The sequence below is a fragment of the Vombatus ursinus genome, unplaced genomic scaffold (genome assembly GCF_900497805.2).
Source record: "Vombatus ursinus unplaced genomic scaffold, bare-nosed wombat genome assembly UNPS02014839.1, whole genome shotgun sequence".
NCBI classification, from domain to species: domain Eukaryota; kingdom Metazoa; phylum Chordata; class Mammalia; order Diprotodontia; family Vombatidae; genus Vombatus; species Vombatus ursinus.
In genome coordinates this window covers 5,224,479-5,242,710 of record NW_020954617.1, presented here as the reverse complement: position 1 = coordinate 5,242,710, position 18,232 = coordinate 5,224,479, and the positions used below count along the sequence as shown (strand labels likewise).

The 18,232-nt window shown below is 47.1% G+C and overlaps 1 protein-coding gene across 1 annotated transcript; it reads left to right on the top strand.

Annotated features, from left to right (window-relative positions):
* The first annotated feature begins 886 nt into the window (after positions 1-886).
* On the top strand, positions 887-15,337 carry PRRT4 (proline rich transmembrane protein 4). The gene is made up of 3 exons (XM_027840203.1): positions 887-1,505; positions 2,134-2,244; positions 13,018-15,337. Exons 1-3 carry the CDS (start codon positions 887-889, stop codon positions 14,829-14,831), a joined length of 2,544 nt encoding a protein of 847 aa, XP_027696004.1. The 3' UTR covers positions 14,832-15,337.
* The last annotated feature ends 2,895 nt before the right edge of the window (positions 15,338-18,232 follow it).

Sequence of the window (18,232 nt, the reverse complement as noted above, 5' to 3'; positions counted from 1 at the left end):
GGGTTGAGGGGCAAGTAGAGTAGGAAGCAGGACAGAGCCAGAATCAGAGCCAGGAGTGGACTTCCTATGCTGGGAGGGGCTTCTTTTGCTAGAATCTGAAGCTTCCCTCCCCCATTCTCTCTCCCAATTCCCTAAACACCTCATGGGTCCTCTCTCCTCTTTTACTCCCCTCCCCCAGGTCCCAGTTGTCTCCTTTATGCCCCAGTTGCTCAACTAGGTTAAAGAGCCAATGTTCTGGCTTGGGGTCAGTAATTCCAGCCCTTCAAGGTGGACAGGTGGGGGTGAGACAGAGAAATGGCTGGAAGCTCCCAGTGCCCTATGTGAATTAGAGTGGGGTAGTACAGGGCCTGTGGGACAACTGGTTGCTTTAGGTAAGGGTAAGAAAGGGCAGAAGGAAGCATTGGAGGGAATTGATGGGGCCATATGGATGTACACTGCAGCATTGGGACACGTAGCCCCAGATATGTGGAGGCCAGGGATGGGCCAGGGATGCGGGCCAGAGCAATAAAAGGCTGAGAGATTGAGTAAGAGAGGTTCATTCATTCAATAAACATTTATCAAGTGGCTACTATGTGCAATGCACTAAGCTTGCTTTGCAGAGAAGGGGGCGATGGGAGAGGAGCCAAAATATCATTCCCTTTCTAGGAGCCAAAGACCTTTGCCTTCTCCACAGGGTCTTGTTACTTGCCCTCCCCCGTGCCTTTTTATTGAGTCAGAAGTGCACCCCACCCCCATCTATGTGTCTGTCCCAGGGAGAGGGGAGGCTGAAGCATTTCCTTGGCAAGCAGGGCTAACTGGAGCATCTGTCCTTTCTTTAGGACAGACAGGAGGACAGTCCTTTTCTCTCTGGAGGTGAGGTGTTCTCCCTGCATCCAGTGTGAGGGCCATGGCCAGGCAGGGCTGGGTTGGGCTGGGGCTGGTTTGCTGGGCCCTCCTGTGTGCTCCTGTGGCCCCCCAGCCTGGCTCCCCAGTTCCTGGTGCTTTTCTTACCACCTTGGCCCCACGCCCTCAGAGTGAGGCCTCCATGCTGTCTCTCAACCTGGGCCTCAACTTTAAGTTCCATGTTCGGGGACCTGGATCTGCCTGGGGAGGAGTTGCCACAGACACCCAGCCTCGACTCCAAATCCTGGACCAGGGGCCTGATGACTCGGTCAGTGGGCTGAGAACTGACTTTCTCTCTGGGTTGGTGATGAGTTCCCCAGAGTGGGGGTCTGCTGAGGGCAGTGCTGTCTCCAGTACCTCCACCCTGCCTTTGCAGTCCACCTCTCCCAACTCAGGGCCCAAAGATGGGCTTCCTCTCCTGAGCACGATATCCGTGGACACTACCTTCCAAGCCACAGCCCCACCACCCAGCACCCCATGGCCCCACAAGGGTGAATTGGAGCTGAAGTTTGATGTGGCGCTGAAAGCAGGGGCAGCACCTACCCTTGGGCACAAGATGTTGCCCTTGCTACCTAGCCTTCGGGCCAGCCTGGCAGAGATAGCAGGCCGCCTGGGTCCCTTTGGTGAGTACTGGCCTTCTAGCCATGGGGGCTCCAGAGATGGGATGTGGGAACCCCTGGTGGGCCACCCTAGCACCAGCTTACTGGAGAGAGGACCACTATTGTTCACTTCATTACCTCCAAACATCCAACCCCTTCCCATCCTTCTAGAATGCAAACTGGAATGAGCGGTGCTTGTCTCAACCAGTAGGGTATAGATTATTTACCAAATGGCTGGTGCCAACCCTATCCCATGCGTTACATCTGTCTTTTACCCCATTAACTCCCTTGTGGATGCGTCTTTCAAGCCCACCTATGATTACTTAGGAATTGTGTAGAGGACAAAGTACGTATCATAGATGAGCTGTGGTATGGTAGAAAGTCAAGTCAAAACACCTGTATTCTGGTCTGAGTTCTCTGTGTAACTTAGATCAAGTCTTGGCTCCACTCTGTCACAGTTTTCTCTTCTCTAAAATGAAGAGGTTGGGTTAGATTATGTCCTGGGACCCTTCCTACATCTTATCCCACATCCTATGGGCCTCTGGGGGTTTCTCCCTAAGCCCTCTTGAAGCACATTCCTGAGGGTTGATGGGAGAGAGAGAAAGGCTGGGTAATCAGGGCATGGTCTCAGGGATTCCCATTCCCTTTGCAGGATTCTTTGGCACGACCCTGTCCTCCCAGCCTTTGGAGGATAACCTCACTAATAGCACCGTGGGCCCAGGCTCCTCTCCAGGCAATGATTCAGCGGGGAGTGAACCTCCAGGTAAGAGTTTGCTGTCCTCCCTTCCTCATCCTCATCAAATCAAGCTATTCAGTCAACATGAATTTTGTAAGTACTTACTCTATTCCAGGCACTATCCTAAACTGGGGGACACAAAGAAAGGCCAAAACTATTTCTGCCCTCAAGGAACTTACATTCTAATGGAGGAGAATTTATTATTCCTTACTTTGCTGCCATGCTGGGTGCTGTAGGAAGTCACATGGACACACTTCCTGCCTACTAGGAGTTTATAGTTTTAAGACTGATTGTTATTTTGGTAGTTTCAGGTGTGTCTTACTCTTTGTGACCCCATCTGAGGTTTTCTTGGCAAAGACCCTGGGGTGATTTGTCATTTCTTTCTCCAGCTCAATTTACAGATGAGGAAACTGAGGTAAACAGGGTTAAGTGACTTGCCCAGGGTCACAAAGCTAGGAAGTGTCTGAGGCCAGGTTTGAACTCAGGAAGATGAGTCTTCCTGACTCCAGGCCTGGTGCTGTATCCACTTTGACAGCCTAGCTGCCCTAGTTTAAGACTGATACCATGAGGCAAATAAATATACAAAAAGACAAGTTGGGCAGCCAACTAAGATTTCTTCTATTAGTTATTTCTACAGCTGCTGCACTCCCCTCCCTCTCCTTGCTTTCTACTAACACTGGATGATTCAACAAATTCAACAAACATATTAAGAGGCTACTATTCTCAAGGCCTATGAGTCAGCAAGCCTTAGTAGGTAGGGTGCTGGACTTGGAGTCTGAAAGACCCGCCTTCAAGTCCTACCTCAGACATTTCCTAGCTGTGAGATCCTCAGATCATAAATTTAAAACAAGAAGGAATCTGAGACTGGGAGAAGGATCTCTGATCTGAGGTTGAGAGGAGGATTCTTGATCTCAGGCTGGGAGAAGGATCCCTGATCTGAGGCTGGGTCATTACCAGGGTCACATAGGTACTAAGTACCAGAAATGCGGTCTTCCTGGCTCCAACTCCAATACTCTACTCACTGTGTCACCCTTGGGCACTTAACTGCTTTATATTGGGCAAGTTACTTAATCTCTCTCTGATTTCTTAGACTTATCTACTAAATTATGGAGGTTTGAGACCTGTAGTGGTTGGAAGGGGTTTCTATGCCAACAAAATCACAGCTCTTTGATGTATTGTCAGGCATCCAAGGCACAGTCCTTCATAGGTTCTAAAGCCGTGAGAGTCCCTAGAGATCTCTCCTCCCTCAGATAAAGACCCCGAGGTCCCCTTCCATCTTGCCTCTTCCCTCTACACTCTGCCTGGCCTGCCATTGTCTCTCTCCTCTTGTACTGCTGTCTGCTTTTGCAGTGGGATCTGACATGACATGCTGTCAGGAGCAGACAGAGCTTGGTTCCTCAGGGGAAAGACGTGAGAATGTGGACTTGGAGCAAAAACAAATACTATGTGTGCACCATAGCATAGGTGGAAAACTTCAGAGGGTGCAGGAAGCCCAGGCTCCTTTCTCCCTTCTTACTCCGTAGGAAGCTCATGATTAAACTAGATCCAGTCCTGGGCTTCAAGGGTGGGAGTGACTCACGGCTGTGCTTAGGCCTATGTATCTAGCATAAACATACTGCTTGTTGATTTGTGGTGGAGTTGTAGCCAAGGCTTGTTCAACATACTTATTGCCAGGTCCTGCATGTGCTGGTCAGTCAGTCAGTCAATATGCATTTATTAAGTGCCTCCTATGTGCCAGCCACTGTGCTAAGCACCGGGGGTACAAAGAGAGACAAAAGACAGTCCCTGCTCTCAGCCTAATGAGGGAGACAACTTTCAAATGACCATGTCAAATAAATATATTCAAGATTAATTGGGGATAACTAAGGCATTAAGGGAGTTTGGCGAAAAGCTTCTTATAGAAAGTAACATTTTAGCTGGGTCTTAAACCCTCCAAATCACTGCTATGTAGTGGTATGAATTGGGTAGGGCATGTAGTGAGGCGGCCCCAGCCCTGCTCACAATGAGGATGAAAGATTGCTCCTCTTCTTGGATACGTGGGGCAGGAAGACAACCAGCTCCAAAGAGATCAACACTTGATTCCTTTGAGGGGCTGACTATGGGATGCAACTATTCTCAACTCTATGTCTTGAGAATACTTTTTTTTTTTCCCTTTTGGAAGCAATCAGGGTTAAGTGACTTGCTCAGGGTCACATAGCTAATAAGTTTCTGAGGACAAATTTGAACTCAGGTCCTCCTGACTCCAGGGCAAGTGCTCTATCCACTGCATCACCTAGCTACCTCTTGAGAATACTTCTTAAAACTGTCTTGGGTACAGAAATCAATGGTGAGGAGGGTGGCAATCACTCCACGGCCCCCTAAGATTGAACTGGAGCTGAAGTTTGATGTGGCGCCGAGCTAATCCTGATAGTTATGTTTCCTACTTTGGTCAAAGAAATCCCCCTCAAGTGAGGTGCCAGTCAGCACTGGTCTCCTGGTAACACCTTCCTACTCTGTCTATATGGGAAAGAGGAGCCCCTCCTGAAGGTGTCAAGGAGGTGTCTGTGGCACTCAGGGTGGGAGATGGCTTAAGAGGATGCTGGCTGGCAGCCTGTCAGCCCAGGTGACAGCCTTGACCAAGAAAGGCCTAATGACTCTGGACAGTCAGAGGCAGCTTGGTTTAGCTCAGCTGGAGAACTCCTCTTCCTCCCCCTCCTCCTCCTTCCCCTCCTTTTACCCTTCCTCTTCCTCCTCCTCCTCCCCCTCCTCCTCCCTCCCCTTATTCTTCCTCCTTCTCCCCCCTCCCCTTCTTCCTCCTCCTCTTCCTCCTCCCTTCTTGCTGGTGGCCTAGGGAGGCTAATCTCTTCTCTTCCTGTTTCCCTGGGACAGGCTCTGGATGGTTGGTATCTTTTGGAGAGGTCAGTGAGTCTTGACTAGGACACCTGGGATGGCTGAAGTGGCCGACCCCTTGCAAGGGAGGATGAATCCATTCTTATTTTTCTGAAGTCTTTTGAACCTGAGGGGGATTTGTGGATTGGCTTATGACTATGCAGAGTTTCTCTTTCCTTAGAAGCCTTGTGGGAATTTAAGATCTTGGATGGGGTCGGGGTGGGGATGATAAGGAACTATACCAACGACAGTCTCCAAGTCTTCAGGGCCAGAGCAGACCTTTTCTTAGTCCTTTTGATCTGAGCCACCTCTGGTTAAAATGGGCCTTGCTTTTCCTCCAGACAAGCCATTGCCTGGGCCCAGCTCCTGTCTCTCAGCCACCTCTTAAACTGCTTACTCCTGCTGGTAGTTCCCCACCCTCCCCCCAGTATCCACTGGAAGACTGGGCAGGAGGGAATCACCTCAGGGTAGAGAGAAGCAGAGGAGTATAGTGGAAAGAGTACTGAATTTGGAGGAAAAGAACAGGGATTTCAGTTCTGGTTCTGTTCCTTCCTGTCTGTGTAACTTGGGAGTCACTTTAACCCCTTTTTGTGCCTCAGTTTCCTCATCTGTGATATAAGGGGATTGGACTAGATGATTTCTAAGATCCTTCTAGGATCTTAGAAATCATCTAGTCCAATGTAGTCTATATACCATCTAGTCTGGTGTAAGTAAATTTGTTTTCTGTTTTTTTTCTTTTTCCCCCCCATATTTGTAACTATTTCCATACCATTGGTTTCCTTTGTATTCCTATGTATTTTATTTTATGCAGTTAAAAGCATTATTTGAGTGGGAATCCATAGGCATCCCCTGACTGCCAAAAGGATCCATGACACAAAAAAGGTTAAGAACCTCTGTCCTAAGATCTCAGTCTTAGGAACCCATGAGATTCCACTCAGTGAACTTGGATAGGAAAAAGCAGATATCCCATCTCCCCCTCCCCCCCTTTTTTGGGAGGAAACCAGGATTAAGTGACTTGCCCCAGGGCCACAAAACTAATAAGTGTCTGAGGCCACATTTGAACTCAGGTCTTCCTGACTCCAGGGCTGGTGCTTTATCCACTATACCACCTAGCTGCACCCTCCCTCCTCTTGTCCTTTACCAGGAAGGATGGGGGAGAAAGCCGGAATCTTTGAGGTGTCTCAGGCAGGAAAACTGAATCCTGTCAAGAAGAAGGCTTAGAGACTGAAATTAAAGTTACATCTATTCTGTGAGGGCAGAAACTTGAGTTTTCTTTCTCCTTTGTAACACCCCCACTGTTCAGGCACGAATACACACACATCAATAATACCTAGCACAATGCCAGGCACCTAGTGGGTGTTGAGTGATGTTGACGACTTGAATTCGGAGCCTTAGAACAGTTGTGGAGGCTGAGCTTGCCAAGTAGAATCTTTTATGCAATAATTTGTGCAATTTTATGCAATGATTTCTTCCTCCTTCCTCTCTGGTGAGCTGTGTTAGCGTTCTCTGTCTCAATGCTTTTGAATCTGCAGGGGTTTCCTATCTGTGTATGTGTGTTGGGGAAGGAATGTTGAGGAGTTGGGGTGGCTACATGCTGACATCATAACTGCCGCCATTTGTATGGTACTTAAGGTTCACAAAGTGTCATGTACATCATCTCATTTGAGGCAGTGCTATAGTAGGGATAGAGTAGTGCTGGGCTTGGACCTGGGTAAATGCCACTACTGTCACATACTACTGTGGGACCATGGTCAAATTACTTAACCTCTCTGAGCCTCAGTTTCCTCATCTGTAAAATGAGGTTAATGCTACCTGTAGCACATACCTAACAGGGTTGTTATAAGGATTAAATGAGATAATGTTTGTAAAGTAATTTGCAAACTCCATGTAAATGTAAGTTATTATTTTTATTATTGGAACTTCCTAACAATCCTCTGAGGTAGAGTCTACACTGATTTTAAATGTAGTAGAATTCTATAATTTAAGGTTTGTCAGGTACTTTCCTTGCAATAAGCAGAAAGTGCTGGTATTTTTATCTCCATTGTACAAATGAAAGAAATGAGATTCAGATGAGTCACACAATTTATTCAAGGTCAAAAAGCTGGTAAGAAGCAGAGCCAGGGCTCAGGGCTGGGTCTTCTTTTTCCAAATCTGGTACTTTCCCCATTATATAGAGGGTTACTGTTAGTGGTGATAGTTGGTGGGTTGGGGGCAAGCCTTTGTGGAAGGGTGCATTTGACTATGATAATGAAGGGAGAGAAGAGGGGTGAGTAACATTAGGGGGTCCAGGGCAGAACCCAGAACTCTTAGTTATCTAAGGGCCTGGTTTCCCAGAACATCCTAGTGAAGTTGGTGATGAGAGGGAAGAATGGGGCCATTCTGTTTCTTCTGGGGTCTTTCCAACCTGGGTGGGTTTTTTGCATTGCTTGATGTTCCATTGGAGGGAAAGGGTTAGTTCCTGTCCAGCTGCATGGCTATGCCCTCAGGGCCAGGAAAACAAGATTACCCAACAGATGGGAGCAGGGGAAAGAGGAAAGGAAAAAGATGAGAAGAGTAGGGGTTTTAGGGTTTCCTTCCTGTTCCTCCCTATGGTTTCCTTATGACTTACTTTTCAGTGTTATTGGGGGCAAAGTGCTTTGCAAACTTTAAAAGCTTATAAAAATGTGAGTAATTATCATGTATTTGAGCTATTACTGAAGATGCTACAAAGTAGATTGGGGATGATGTCCAAGAGAAAGCTTTATAGAAGCACTGGTCTGGACTAAAAGGTAAGAAGAAACTAAAGAATGGGGAAAGGGGCCAGAAAAAAGAGATACAGAGATCAAGACTGAGAGACAGAGACATACAGAGAGATAGAGAGAATATTTACCCTGGCTAATATCTAATAACCAGTTAAAGTACCATACTGATCAATAAATTAGAATTATAAGATGATAAATCCAGAGCTGGAAACCTCAGAAGCCATTTTTTATAATTCTAAGATTTCTTCTAGCCCTAAAACTATGATCCCTTCATTTTACAGAAGAGGAAACCAAATAGGTTAGGTATCAGTTGTCCTTCACCTTGTCCTCAGTTCTCAGGTAATCAATCAATAAACATCCTACTATGTGCCAGGCTCAGTGCTCAACCTAATGACTTATTTATTTGCTAGATAGCTGAGATCTTCATTAAGGACTGTTAGCATACCCAGATTATTGGACTCAGTAAAGTGAAGCATTGTGTTTATGTTTATTCATTATGCTAATTAGGATAATAGCTTTAGAGCTAGAAGTGACCTCGAAGGTTACCTAGTCCAATCTTCTTTTTTTTTTAGTTGAAGAAACTAAGTTCTTTGTCTTTTGTCCTTTAAGTACTTTAGCTTATGGTTTATTTAGTCACTAGGCACCTGTACCTTCATTAGAGACTGTTAAGCACATCCAAATGGCATTTGTTGAATTCAATAAAGCCATGTATGCTCATGTTTATTCTTGGTTAATTAGAATCATGAGATTGTAGCTTTAGAACTTAGAGGGAGCTTGGAGGCCATTTTTTTTTTTGCCTATCAATTTTATTCCTTATTTTTGCAATGCTGCATACAACAAAAGGTAATACAAAGTTCTTTGTAGGAAGAAGCAGATATATAATTTTTTTATTAATTAATTTATTTTTAGTTATCAACAATAACTTCCATAAGCTTTTGAGTTTTAAATTTTTCTCCCACTCCTTCCCTACCTCCCTCCTAAGACAGCATGCAGTCTAATATAGGCTCTCTATATACATTCCTATTAAACATATTTTCACATTAGTCATGTTGTAAGGAAGAATTAGAACCAATAGGAGGAACCACAACAAAGAGAAAAAAACAAAACAGAAGAAAAAAAAACAAATAGTATGCTTTGATTTTCATTCAAACTCCATAGTTCTTTCTGTGGATGTGGATAGCATTTTCCATCATGAGACTTTTGGAGATGTCTTAGATCCTTGCATTACTGAGAAGAACTAAGTCTATCAAAGTTAGTCACTGCACAACATGGCTGTTACCATGTACAACCTTCTCCTGGTTTTGCTCACTTCAGTCAGCATCAGTCCATGCAAGTCTTTCCAGGGTTTTCTGAAGTCCTCTTGCTCATCACTTCTGATAGCACAATAGTATTCCATTACATTCATATACCACAACTTGTTCAGCCATTCCCCAATTGATGGGCATCCTCTCAATTTCCAACTCTTTGCCACCACAAAAAGAGCTGCTATAAATATTTTTGTACATGTGGGTCCTTTTCCCATTTTTATGATCTCTTTGGGATACCGCCCTAGAAGTACTATTGCTGGGTCAAAGGATATGCAAATTTTTATAGCCCTTTGGGTGTAGTTCCAAATAAGTAGATATATTGTTAAAGAACTAGATAAAGATGAAAGATAAATTTCAGTGTTTAAGTGATGTATTTGCAATTTTGAGAACTCATCATAAGAAAACAGGATGGGGCAGAGAACTTTTGCCATGTCAGTGTAACTACAGATCATGCAAATGGAAAAAAAAAATGAATTGTTTTGAGTTAATAGTTACTAATTTTCTGTCAGGTATTAAATTAGGATCAAAAAAAGCTGGGTTCTATACCTCCCTTCTCCCCTTTCCCTGAGCTTTTTTTTTTTTTTGCAAGTAAATAAGAATTTGTACCCACATAATAGTTCAGCAACCAGGGAAGAAAGAAGTAGACTTTGAGGATCTCTCTTCTCAAATGCAGGAGTCACTAAATAAATACATCAGAGGTCCCCCCTTTCCCCTGATGAGGGGCCAGTCCTCTTATTTTACAGATAAGGAGACTGAGATTCAATGACTTTCCCAAAGTCTCATAGGGAGTAAATGGTAGAATCAGAATTCTGACCCAGACCCTCTGGCCCCCAATCCGGTATTCATTCTTCTGCGTCTTGCACCTTTCTGAGGTGCAAGCCTTTTTCAAAAGCAGCCTTCAGTTAAATAAAACACCAGATGGATCACTAAAGACACAAGCTACTGATTTTGCTGATGGGTGATGAGTATTAGACATTTTGTAGATTTAAGCTATCTATGTGGCAGAGGGTGGGGCTGAGTTAGAAAGAGGGAGTGATTTAGGAAATGGGATTAAATAGAGATCCCAGAGGACTCTCAGCTTCCATCGTGCAGCTGGAATTGAACTGTGTATATTTGCCCTTCTGATCTCTCCAGCTCTCACCCCTCCTGACCCCTCAATTCCTCTCTCCTCCCACCTGTCCAGCTCTCTCACTTGTCACCTGCCCTAATCACCTTCCTCCTGACTTTTCTAACTCTTAACCCCTTGCCACCTCTCCAGTTTTCCCCCTTTTTCATTCTCCAGGTTCTTTCTCAGATCCCTGCCTTTTCCCTTCCTTTTCCTGAGCACCCTAACACTGGATGTGTCCCAAGAGTTCTTTCTAGAGCAGCCTCGGGTGTGTTCTTGGGGCTTTCCTTGGGTTGTCCAACTTTGACTGGCCAGGCTGTTGGCGTCATGAGTCCAGTGGCCAACGTACCCCTCCCCATTCCTATTCACAGCTGCTTCCTGTCAGTCCCACACCATTCCTCCATCCCTTCCCCTAGTGTCCCTGTCTTTCATCTTTTTTGACCATGGTATAGCTAAGCCTGCTGGGAGGATGGGTGATCACACCTTCCAGTGTCCTCTCCTGATCCCTCTCAAATCTCTATTTCTGCAGCTTCCCAGACACAAAACAGCCCTGCCTCCTGCTGAACCTGGGATTTCATTGGTGTAGGCATCTTCTTTAAGATAGTTACCCTCAGCACTCAAAGGTTGTGACCTGCACATAGTCAGGCAACCAGTGTGGGTCAGAGGCTGGACTCCAGCCTAGGTATTCCTGGTTTCCGAGGCCTTGGCACACATAGTAGGCACTATATAAATGCTTATTCCCTTCCCTACTCCCACCTCCCAAGAATTTGGGACCTGGAATTCTGGGAACACAAGCAGGGTGCTGAGGGGCAGAGCTGGTCAACTTAGAAGAGATTAGGGAATTAGACTCTTATTCCTTCCCATTACCCCCTCCCCAGTTATTCCTCCTGGAAAATCAGGCTGGGGACACAGAAGAGTCGATCTCAGTTTCCTCCTCAGTAAAATGGTCCCAGTTCTGTTAGCCAGTCCTGAAAACTTTCCAGGATTAACGCCTTGTCTTCTTTGTAGTGGTTGCCGGAAAGACCAGGTGAGACCCTGGGATGGTTGAGAGTTCAGTGGGAGTGAGTGGCAAGTGAGAATGAGGAGAGTTTGTGCTGTTATCAGAACGCTCTGGGGAGGGGAAACGTCTATCTATCCCAGGGTTACCGGAATGACTAGCAAGGGGGAGGGGGAGGGGAATGAGGGAGCTTTCCTGAGGAGATAAGAACATTAAGGGGAAGGGCGGGGAAGAGGCTGTTTTGTGTTCTGGGGATAGTGCAGAAGAAGGGATGAGAAGAAAGCAATTGGGGCAGCTAGGTGGCTTAGTGGGTAGAGCATTAACACTGGAATCAGGAGGACATTGAGTTCAAATCCAGCCTCAGATACTTACTAGCTGTGTGATCCTAAACACGAGATGTAAAAGTTGCTTCAAAGAAAGAAAACCACTATGAGAGATGCTCTTCCTTTTTTTTTTTTTTGAGGGGGAAGGGGCAATGGGGTGAAGTGATTTGCCCAGGGTCATACAACTAGTAAGCGTCAAGTGTCTGAGGCCAGATTTGAACTCAGGTCTTCCTGAATTCAGGGTTGGTGCTCTATCCACCGTATCATCTAGCTGCCTGAGGTACTCTTCTGAAAACCTTTATGAGAGATACTCTTCTAGGGTGAGAAGAGCTCTCAGTGGAGAGCCCAGGGGGCTTGGGTTCTAATCCCAGCTCTGCCTCTAACTAGTGGACAAGTCTGGTCTGGGTCTCAGAACTCAGTTTGGTTTCTTGAGCTGTAAAATTAGGAGGAGGTGGGAAGAAGTACTGGATGGAGAACCAACTCTGAAGTTAGAGGATGTGGATTCAGATCTTGCTTCTGACAATTATCATCTTGGAAATCTCAGGGGAGTGATTTACTCCAGAGGCGTAGGACACTCCGGCATCATGCTCCTGAGCACAGGCGCAGGCCTAACCAGATGAAGAGATAATTGAATTATTTAATGTAATGTAAATGAAATATTTAATACAATAAATAAAAATGCAATAGAACATTGAAAATTTTAATACAAAAATCCACAGGGATTTTTATGTATGGTTTAATGGCCCCGTTTCTGTTTGAATTTGACACCACTCATTTAACTTCCTTGGGTGTCTGATTTCATATCTATAAAATGAGTTTCCTTCTAGCCTTAGAGCTGAGATCCTTTTATGATCCTCAAAAGTCTCATCCCTCTCAAACATTTCCGGTTCCATGTGAAAAAGCTCCTTTGCACTATGCAGGTGACGATGGGCAGGGACAAGGCTAAAAGTCTGGGGTGATGAGTTTGAATGTGACCTGGGAGACAAGGGGTTGGGAACCAAGGGAGAAGTGAGGCCTGAGGAGTAGACAGTGCACCACAGGGTAAGATAGCGCACTGGGAAGCAAGGTTTCGTTTTTGACTTTGTTCTCTCCGTGGCTTTCCACAAAGCCTGGTACATGGTAGTTAATCAATGCTTGCTTGCTTGTTTGACTGGGGAGTAGCCCCAAGGGTCTGATTTCAAGGGAAGGAAAGGAAAGGTCCTGGATGGACTGACAGATTCCGTCTGTTCTAGTGATGGTCAGGGGTGGGGAACCTGAGGTCTGGAGGCCACATGTGGCCCTTTAAGTCCTCAAGTATGGCCCTTTTACTGAATCCAAACTTGAACTGTGAAGTTCACTTCACTTGAGGCTGCAGGTTCCCCACCCCTGGATTAGGGTAAAGCACCTAAGCTGGGTACTTAGTGGACTGGAAGTTGGCAGCATGGTGGCTTTACTAATAATCTGTCTCCTGTGTCTGTAGATATCACTCCCACCCCAAATGACCCTTCTCCAACCAGCCTGAGGACCTCATCAGCACAGCCAGAGTGTGGGTCAGAAGCCTGTGGCACCATGGACCTGCCTGAACCTGAGGATCTCCCTCCACTGGCTCCATTACCCCCAATTTTTCTGAACCTAGAGGCTGACTGGGCCTCTGCCCGAGCCCGGTGGGGGCTGGCATGGGAGGCCCATGTGTATGGGGTGGGTGCGCTCTTTGGGCTGGTGGCCTTGTTGGCCCTGCTGAGTCTGGCTCTCCTGCCTTGGCGTTGCCCACCAGGAGCCCCTTGTTTAGCTCTACTCAATTTACTTCTGCTCTCGGCTGGAGCTGCCCGGGCCTTCCCTCTTTTTTATGATGCCTATGGGCACAGAGAGAGGTTGCCTGCACTGGTCCGTCTGCTCCTGCATGACTTGTCTCTGCCCTGCCTATCTGCCTGTCTGGGGCTGGCCTGCCTGCTGCTGGCCCGCCCCCAGCCGCCCCGCTGCCCTGGGGGCCTGGCCACCCTGCTCCTCCTGGTGCTGGGCCTCTCTGTGGGGGCCACTATGGCTGGAGCCATCTCAAGGCCCCTTTTCCCCCTTCTGCTAGCCTCCAGGGGCCTTGCTGCTCTCTTGGCATCCCTTTTCTCAGGACTCTTACTAGCTCTCTCCTGCTGGAGGAGCCGACGGAGGCCAGGGGTCCCTCTGGGGGGTGCTGGTCTCAAGGGTCCCACCCCAACTCCACTGACTCAGGGCCCCTTTGCCCTGCCTCAGTCATGGCAATGGGCAGCACGTACAGCCCCGGTGGCAGGGGCCTTTGGCCTGCTAAGTGGGGGACTCCAGGGCTATATGGTGTTGTACACTCTGGGCTATGGAGGCCAGCTGGGCCTGGCAGGGCCCTGGCCCTGGTGGGCTTTCCAGCTGGGTTTGCGGCTGGGTGAGGTTGGTGTGGCTCTACCATTAGCCTTGTTGGGGCTTTACCCAGTGCTCTGCAGCCCTCGGCTTTCCCAGAGATGCTGGGCCAAGCTGTTCCGTTTGTCCCCAGGTCACGGGGCCCCACTGCTGCCATCAGGCTGGGAATCAGGGCCCCAAAACAAGGTGCCCCCAGGAAACGCCATTGAACAGGGTGAGGCTGAGCTGTTGCCTCTGTGTGCCCTGACTGGGCCAGGTCCTGACCTTCTCCTCCCAGGCAGTGGCCACCTGGGCATTGAGGGGGTGGCTGCCAACACAGCCCCCTCAGCAGCTTCTTCCCCAGGCACCGGCAGTGATTGCACTGTGGACTTCTGCCCCCCCTCCCCCATCGACCTGCACCGGAGCATTGCGGAGGCCCTCTGCAGTGAGGTCCTAATCACTCCAAGCTTTTTCCAGGGTCCTGTCTTTAGGGAGACCCTGCCAGGGCCTAGCCTCACTGGAACCACCTCCAGTGAGGATAGTTCTGGGACGGGGCCAAATGTCGTCAATGGGCAAGAGCCAACCTCCCCAGCCCCTGTGCTTCCCTCCCCTGGGGCCTGGCTGGTGGGTAGCAGCGCCTCCTCGGGCTCTCTGTATGGACTCTCCAGGGACAGCTCATCCATGCTGCTCTGCTCCAGCCCAGAGAAGCCCCCTCGATCTTCTTTGGCAGGAATCTGCAGCACCCCCCGACCTTCAGGGAGTAGCTCCAGTCCCCCTGCCCCTGGGTGCTATAGGGCACTATCCCTGCCCTCCTGCAATTCTCCAGAAAGATCAAAGCTGGCCAGGGAAGAAGCCCTGCTCCAGGAGCAGTTCCTGGATGCTTGCCGACAGATTGATGAGCTCAGCATCAGCAGTGAAACCATAGATCTGTGAGAGGCCAGGCGGGCAGTTCCTTTGCTGTCCTCTTTCTGCCCTGTTCCTCCAGGCACCTGCACTGCCCATGACCTGTACACTGTAACCCTTCCCCAATCCTGCCTGGCTCAAACACCCCTTCCGTCCCCTGGGGATAAGTGGGTTGGGGCTTAATACCATGAATGGGGCCTACCAGAGGAAGGCACCAGAATGGCCTCTCCTCTGCAGCCCCGGGCACTGATGCCTAATGCCCACCCTATGGGCAACTGCAGCCTGGCAGAGTCTGACTCTCCTTGGATTCACCAGCAATAAAGTTCCAAGGTGCTCCATTCCTTTTGACAACCCTGGGTTCCACTCAGGGTGGTAAGTGTGGTGGTAGGGGGCTGCTCTCTCAGAACCCCTATGTCAGTTGTTACCCCCACTTCTGCCTTCCCAGGGATTCCATAGCTTGTGTGTGTGTGTGTGACATGGGTCCCACCTCTTTCCTGCCCTTCCTTCCCCCATGGATGGTACTGTTGACCCATCGGGAAGAAAGTGGCTACTTTTAGAGTTAATTTATCAATAAAATATTTTCTGAAGAGATGCATCTGATTAATTGGGAGAAGTATGGGGGCAGGGGTGGTGGTGGCAGCACCATGTGTTGAGAGAAGAAAGGCAATTATTAGTTTTATCCTGGACCCTGGCTCTACCACTCTTGACTCCTGAGCTCGTAACTGGGTTTGGAGTTTCTTCTGGTGGCCCCAGTTGTTCCTGGAAACACCTTCCTGAGGAATTCCTGACTGTCCATATGGGGATGACAGATTGGGGCTCATCTACTTTAATTGCCCCACAGGGTCTGATTCTGGGAGATTAATTTCTTGTAGGAGACAAAGGCCTGATCCCTATTAGCATGGGGACTGAGAGATGGGACAGAAACACAATTCTAGAAGGCAATGACCATCCTTTTTGGGGTCATGCATCATTGCTTAATTAGGGCTGCACCCAACAGGAGCTCTGTAAATACCAGGAGGTTCTGACAGTCTCCCCTCAAAAGCACTTTAAGAACAGGAAAGGATTAGGTCCATGGGCATCACCAGAGAATTTGATGGGTTGGGATTGAGATTTCCTGCTTCTGCTACTAGGAATCCTCTAATCTGTGAACTCATTGATTTTGGAAGTTTCTCTCTCCCCATCAATGATACAGATAACAACTTATTCGTGACTGTCCATCCTTTGTGAAGTTCCCATAAAGTTCTCTACTTGGGGTCCAAGAAACCTTTTTGATTTCTCCTTACATGGTGAAGGCACCAATTTATCCTGTTATCCCTCACCCTTGTGACAACTGTTCTTTTCTCCCTAATGATAGCTGGCATTTTCCTGGGACTTTAAGGTCTACAAATCATTTTGCATGAATTTTTCTCATTTGGTCTTCACAATGATTCTGTGAGGTACTGTTATCCTCATTTTGCAGATGAAGAAACTGAGGCTCAGCAAGGTTAGGAGAATTCTCCATGGTCACACATCTAGCTGGAGGTGGGGCTTCAAATAAGTTCCCTCCTAACTCTTTCTATTATGCCATGTGGCAACCAGTGTACATATATGTTAAGACAAAAATAAGTGACTTATGTCTGTTCCTATATCTTTACATGTCAACAGTAGTATAAGCACCAGTGTGGCAACACTCTTCCTTCCCACCTACAGATATATTAGAGGATTGTGGGGGCATTTCTCTTTCTGTCTCTCAGGGACAGCATTACCCTCTCTCTTAACTTCTTTTCGCATTCACCAATGGGACAGAAGTCATAAGGCTGAAAGACACAGAGGCATACAAATATATAGCTGCAAGGTATACTACAATTTCTATATTGCTAGGAGGATCAGTGTTTTTGGAGCAAGGTCCATCTGGTATTTTCCTGAAATACAGTTAACAAGGACATCTTGACTTGTTTCTTCAGTGCACTATAAATATGGTTGATCTGATGACATTAGAATTATGGATCAGACATATAGCACGATTTGAAAATCTAGCAATGCTCCTGAATAAAGACTTCAGGATCAGGGCAGAAACACATAGACACACAACACGCATGTTTACATAGTTAGTTAAGGCCAAAGGCCTTGTAGGGTGCATACATAGGAATGGGAAAAAAAGGAATTCAAGTTGTTTTCCTTCCTGTAGGCTTTGAGAAATGGAAGGAAAGGGGGGGGGGGAAGACGGAAGAGAATCTCTCTGAAGTAGAGGAATGAGATTAAAGAGTCAGAGCCCTGATCTCTACGGATAAAGATCTGCCTTGAACAAGAGGTGCGCAGAGCTCTGGCCTGGTTCTCTCAGAGGGAGGTGTCAGCAAAGGGGTGAATGCTGAGCAACAGTGCTTGGGGGTGGGGATGATAGAGACAGATAGGGATGGAGGGGGTGGGGGAGTGAGGACTGTGACTCCTCCATGAGTGAGGGCTTGGCTCAGACATCCTGCTGCAGCTTTACTTTGGCCTAGGACCCAGAAAGCTGCCAGCCCCTGAATTACAGGCATTTCTCACCCGGATAGTAGCAGAGGCAGAGCAGGGCTGCTGGTTTGTTTCAGCTGCTTTTGATTAAGAGAATGGATTTTGAATGAAGAGAAAGCTTCTCTGATCCCCACTTCCCACCGTCTTCAGTCCTCCTCTTCTTTTCCAGTTCTTAACTCCTCACCTCGGGTCTCCTCCCAGTTCTTATCTTGGTCAGTATCTTTCACAGATGAGGGCAGGCTCCTCCAAAGTTTAGGTATATGGGCATTCATTCACTTTTTTTTTTTTTACAGGAAGTACTTTATTTCAGGTATTCTTTCCCTTTAGCCCTTTTCCCTTACCTACTCACAAATTCAATTAGACCAGTATTTATCAAGCACCCTTTAAGTGTCAAGCACCCTGTAGAGGTGCTGGATGAGATCCAAAAAAGAGTAAAACAAAACCCTTGCCCTCAGGGAGTCTATAATCTAGCAGTAAATTTGTTACATACATTCCTTCCTTAGTCATACAAAGAGACAGGAGTTCTTAACTTGCATGTAAAAATACATTTTGATAACAATTTCAATATAATTCATTATTTTGTTTTGTGTATTTTAAAACATTCTGAGAAGGGGTCCGTGACGCAAAAAAGGTTAAGAACCCCTGGTAAAAGATGATGGATGGGGACAATGATAGAGAAGAGAGGGGTCAATCTAGGTTGGGGGCACCAAACAGTATGATCCTGATTTGGACAAGTTAGTTGACTTCACTGGACCTCAATTTACTCATCTGAAAAAATTGAGAGGTTGGAATAAAAGATCTTTGAGATTCCTTCTGAGATCTATGAACGTTAAATCTTCTCACTTTTTTTTTTTCTGTCACCTCAGCAAGAACTCTCCTAACTTCATTGACTCCAATCAAGAGGCAGAGGCACTTTGTTTTGCCTCCCTTAGCTCACTCTT

Bases quoted from the DNA above. Each gene is read 5' to 3' on its own strand.
- PRRT4 (XM_027840203.1), top strand. From the start codon at position 887: ATGGCCAGGCAGGGCTGGGTTGGGCTGGGGCTGGTTTGCTGGGCCCTC. The intron at 1,506-2,133 runs GTGAGTACTGGC...TTCCCTTTGCAG, and splicing joins AGGCCGCCTGGGTCCCTTTG to GATTCTTTGGCACGACCCTG. The intron at 2,245-13,017 runs GTAAGAGTTTGC...CTGTGTCTGTAG, and splicing joins AGCGGGGAGTGAACCTCCAG to ATATCACTCCCACCCCAAAT.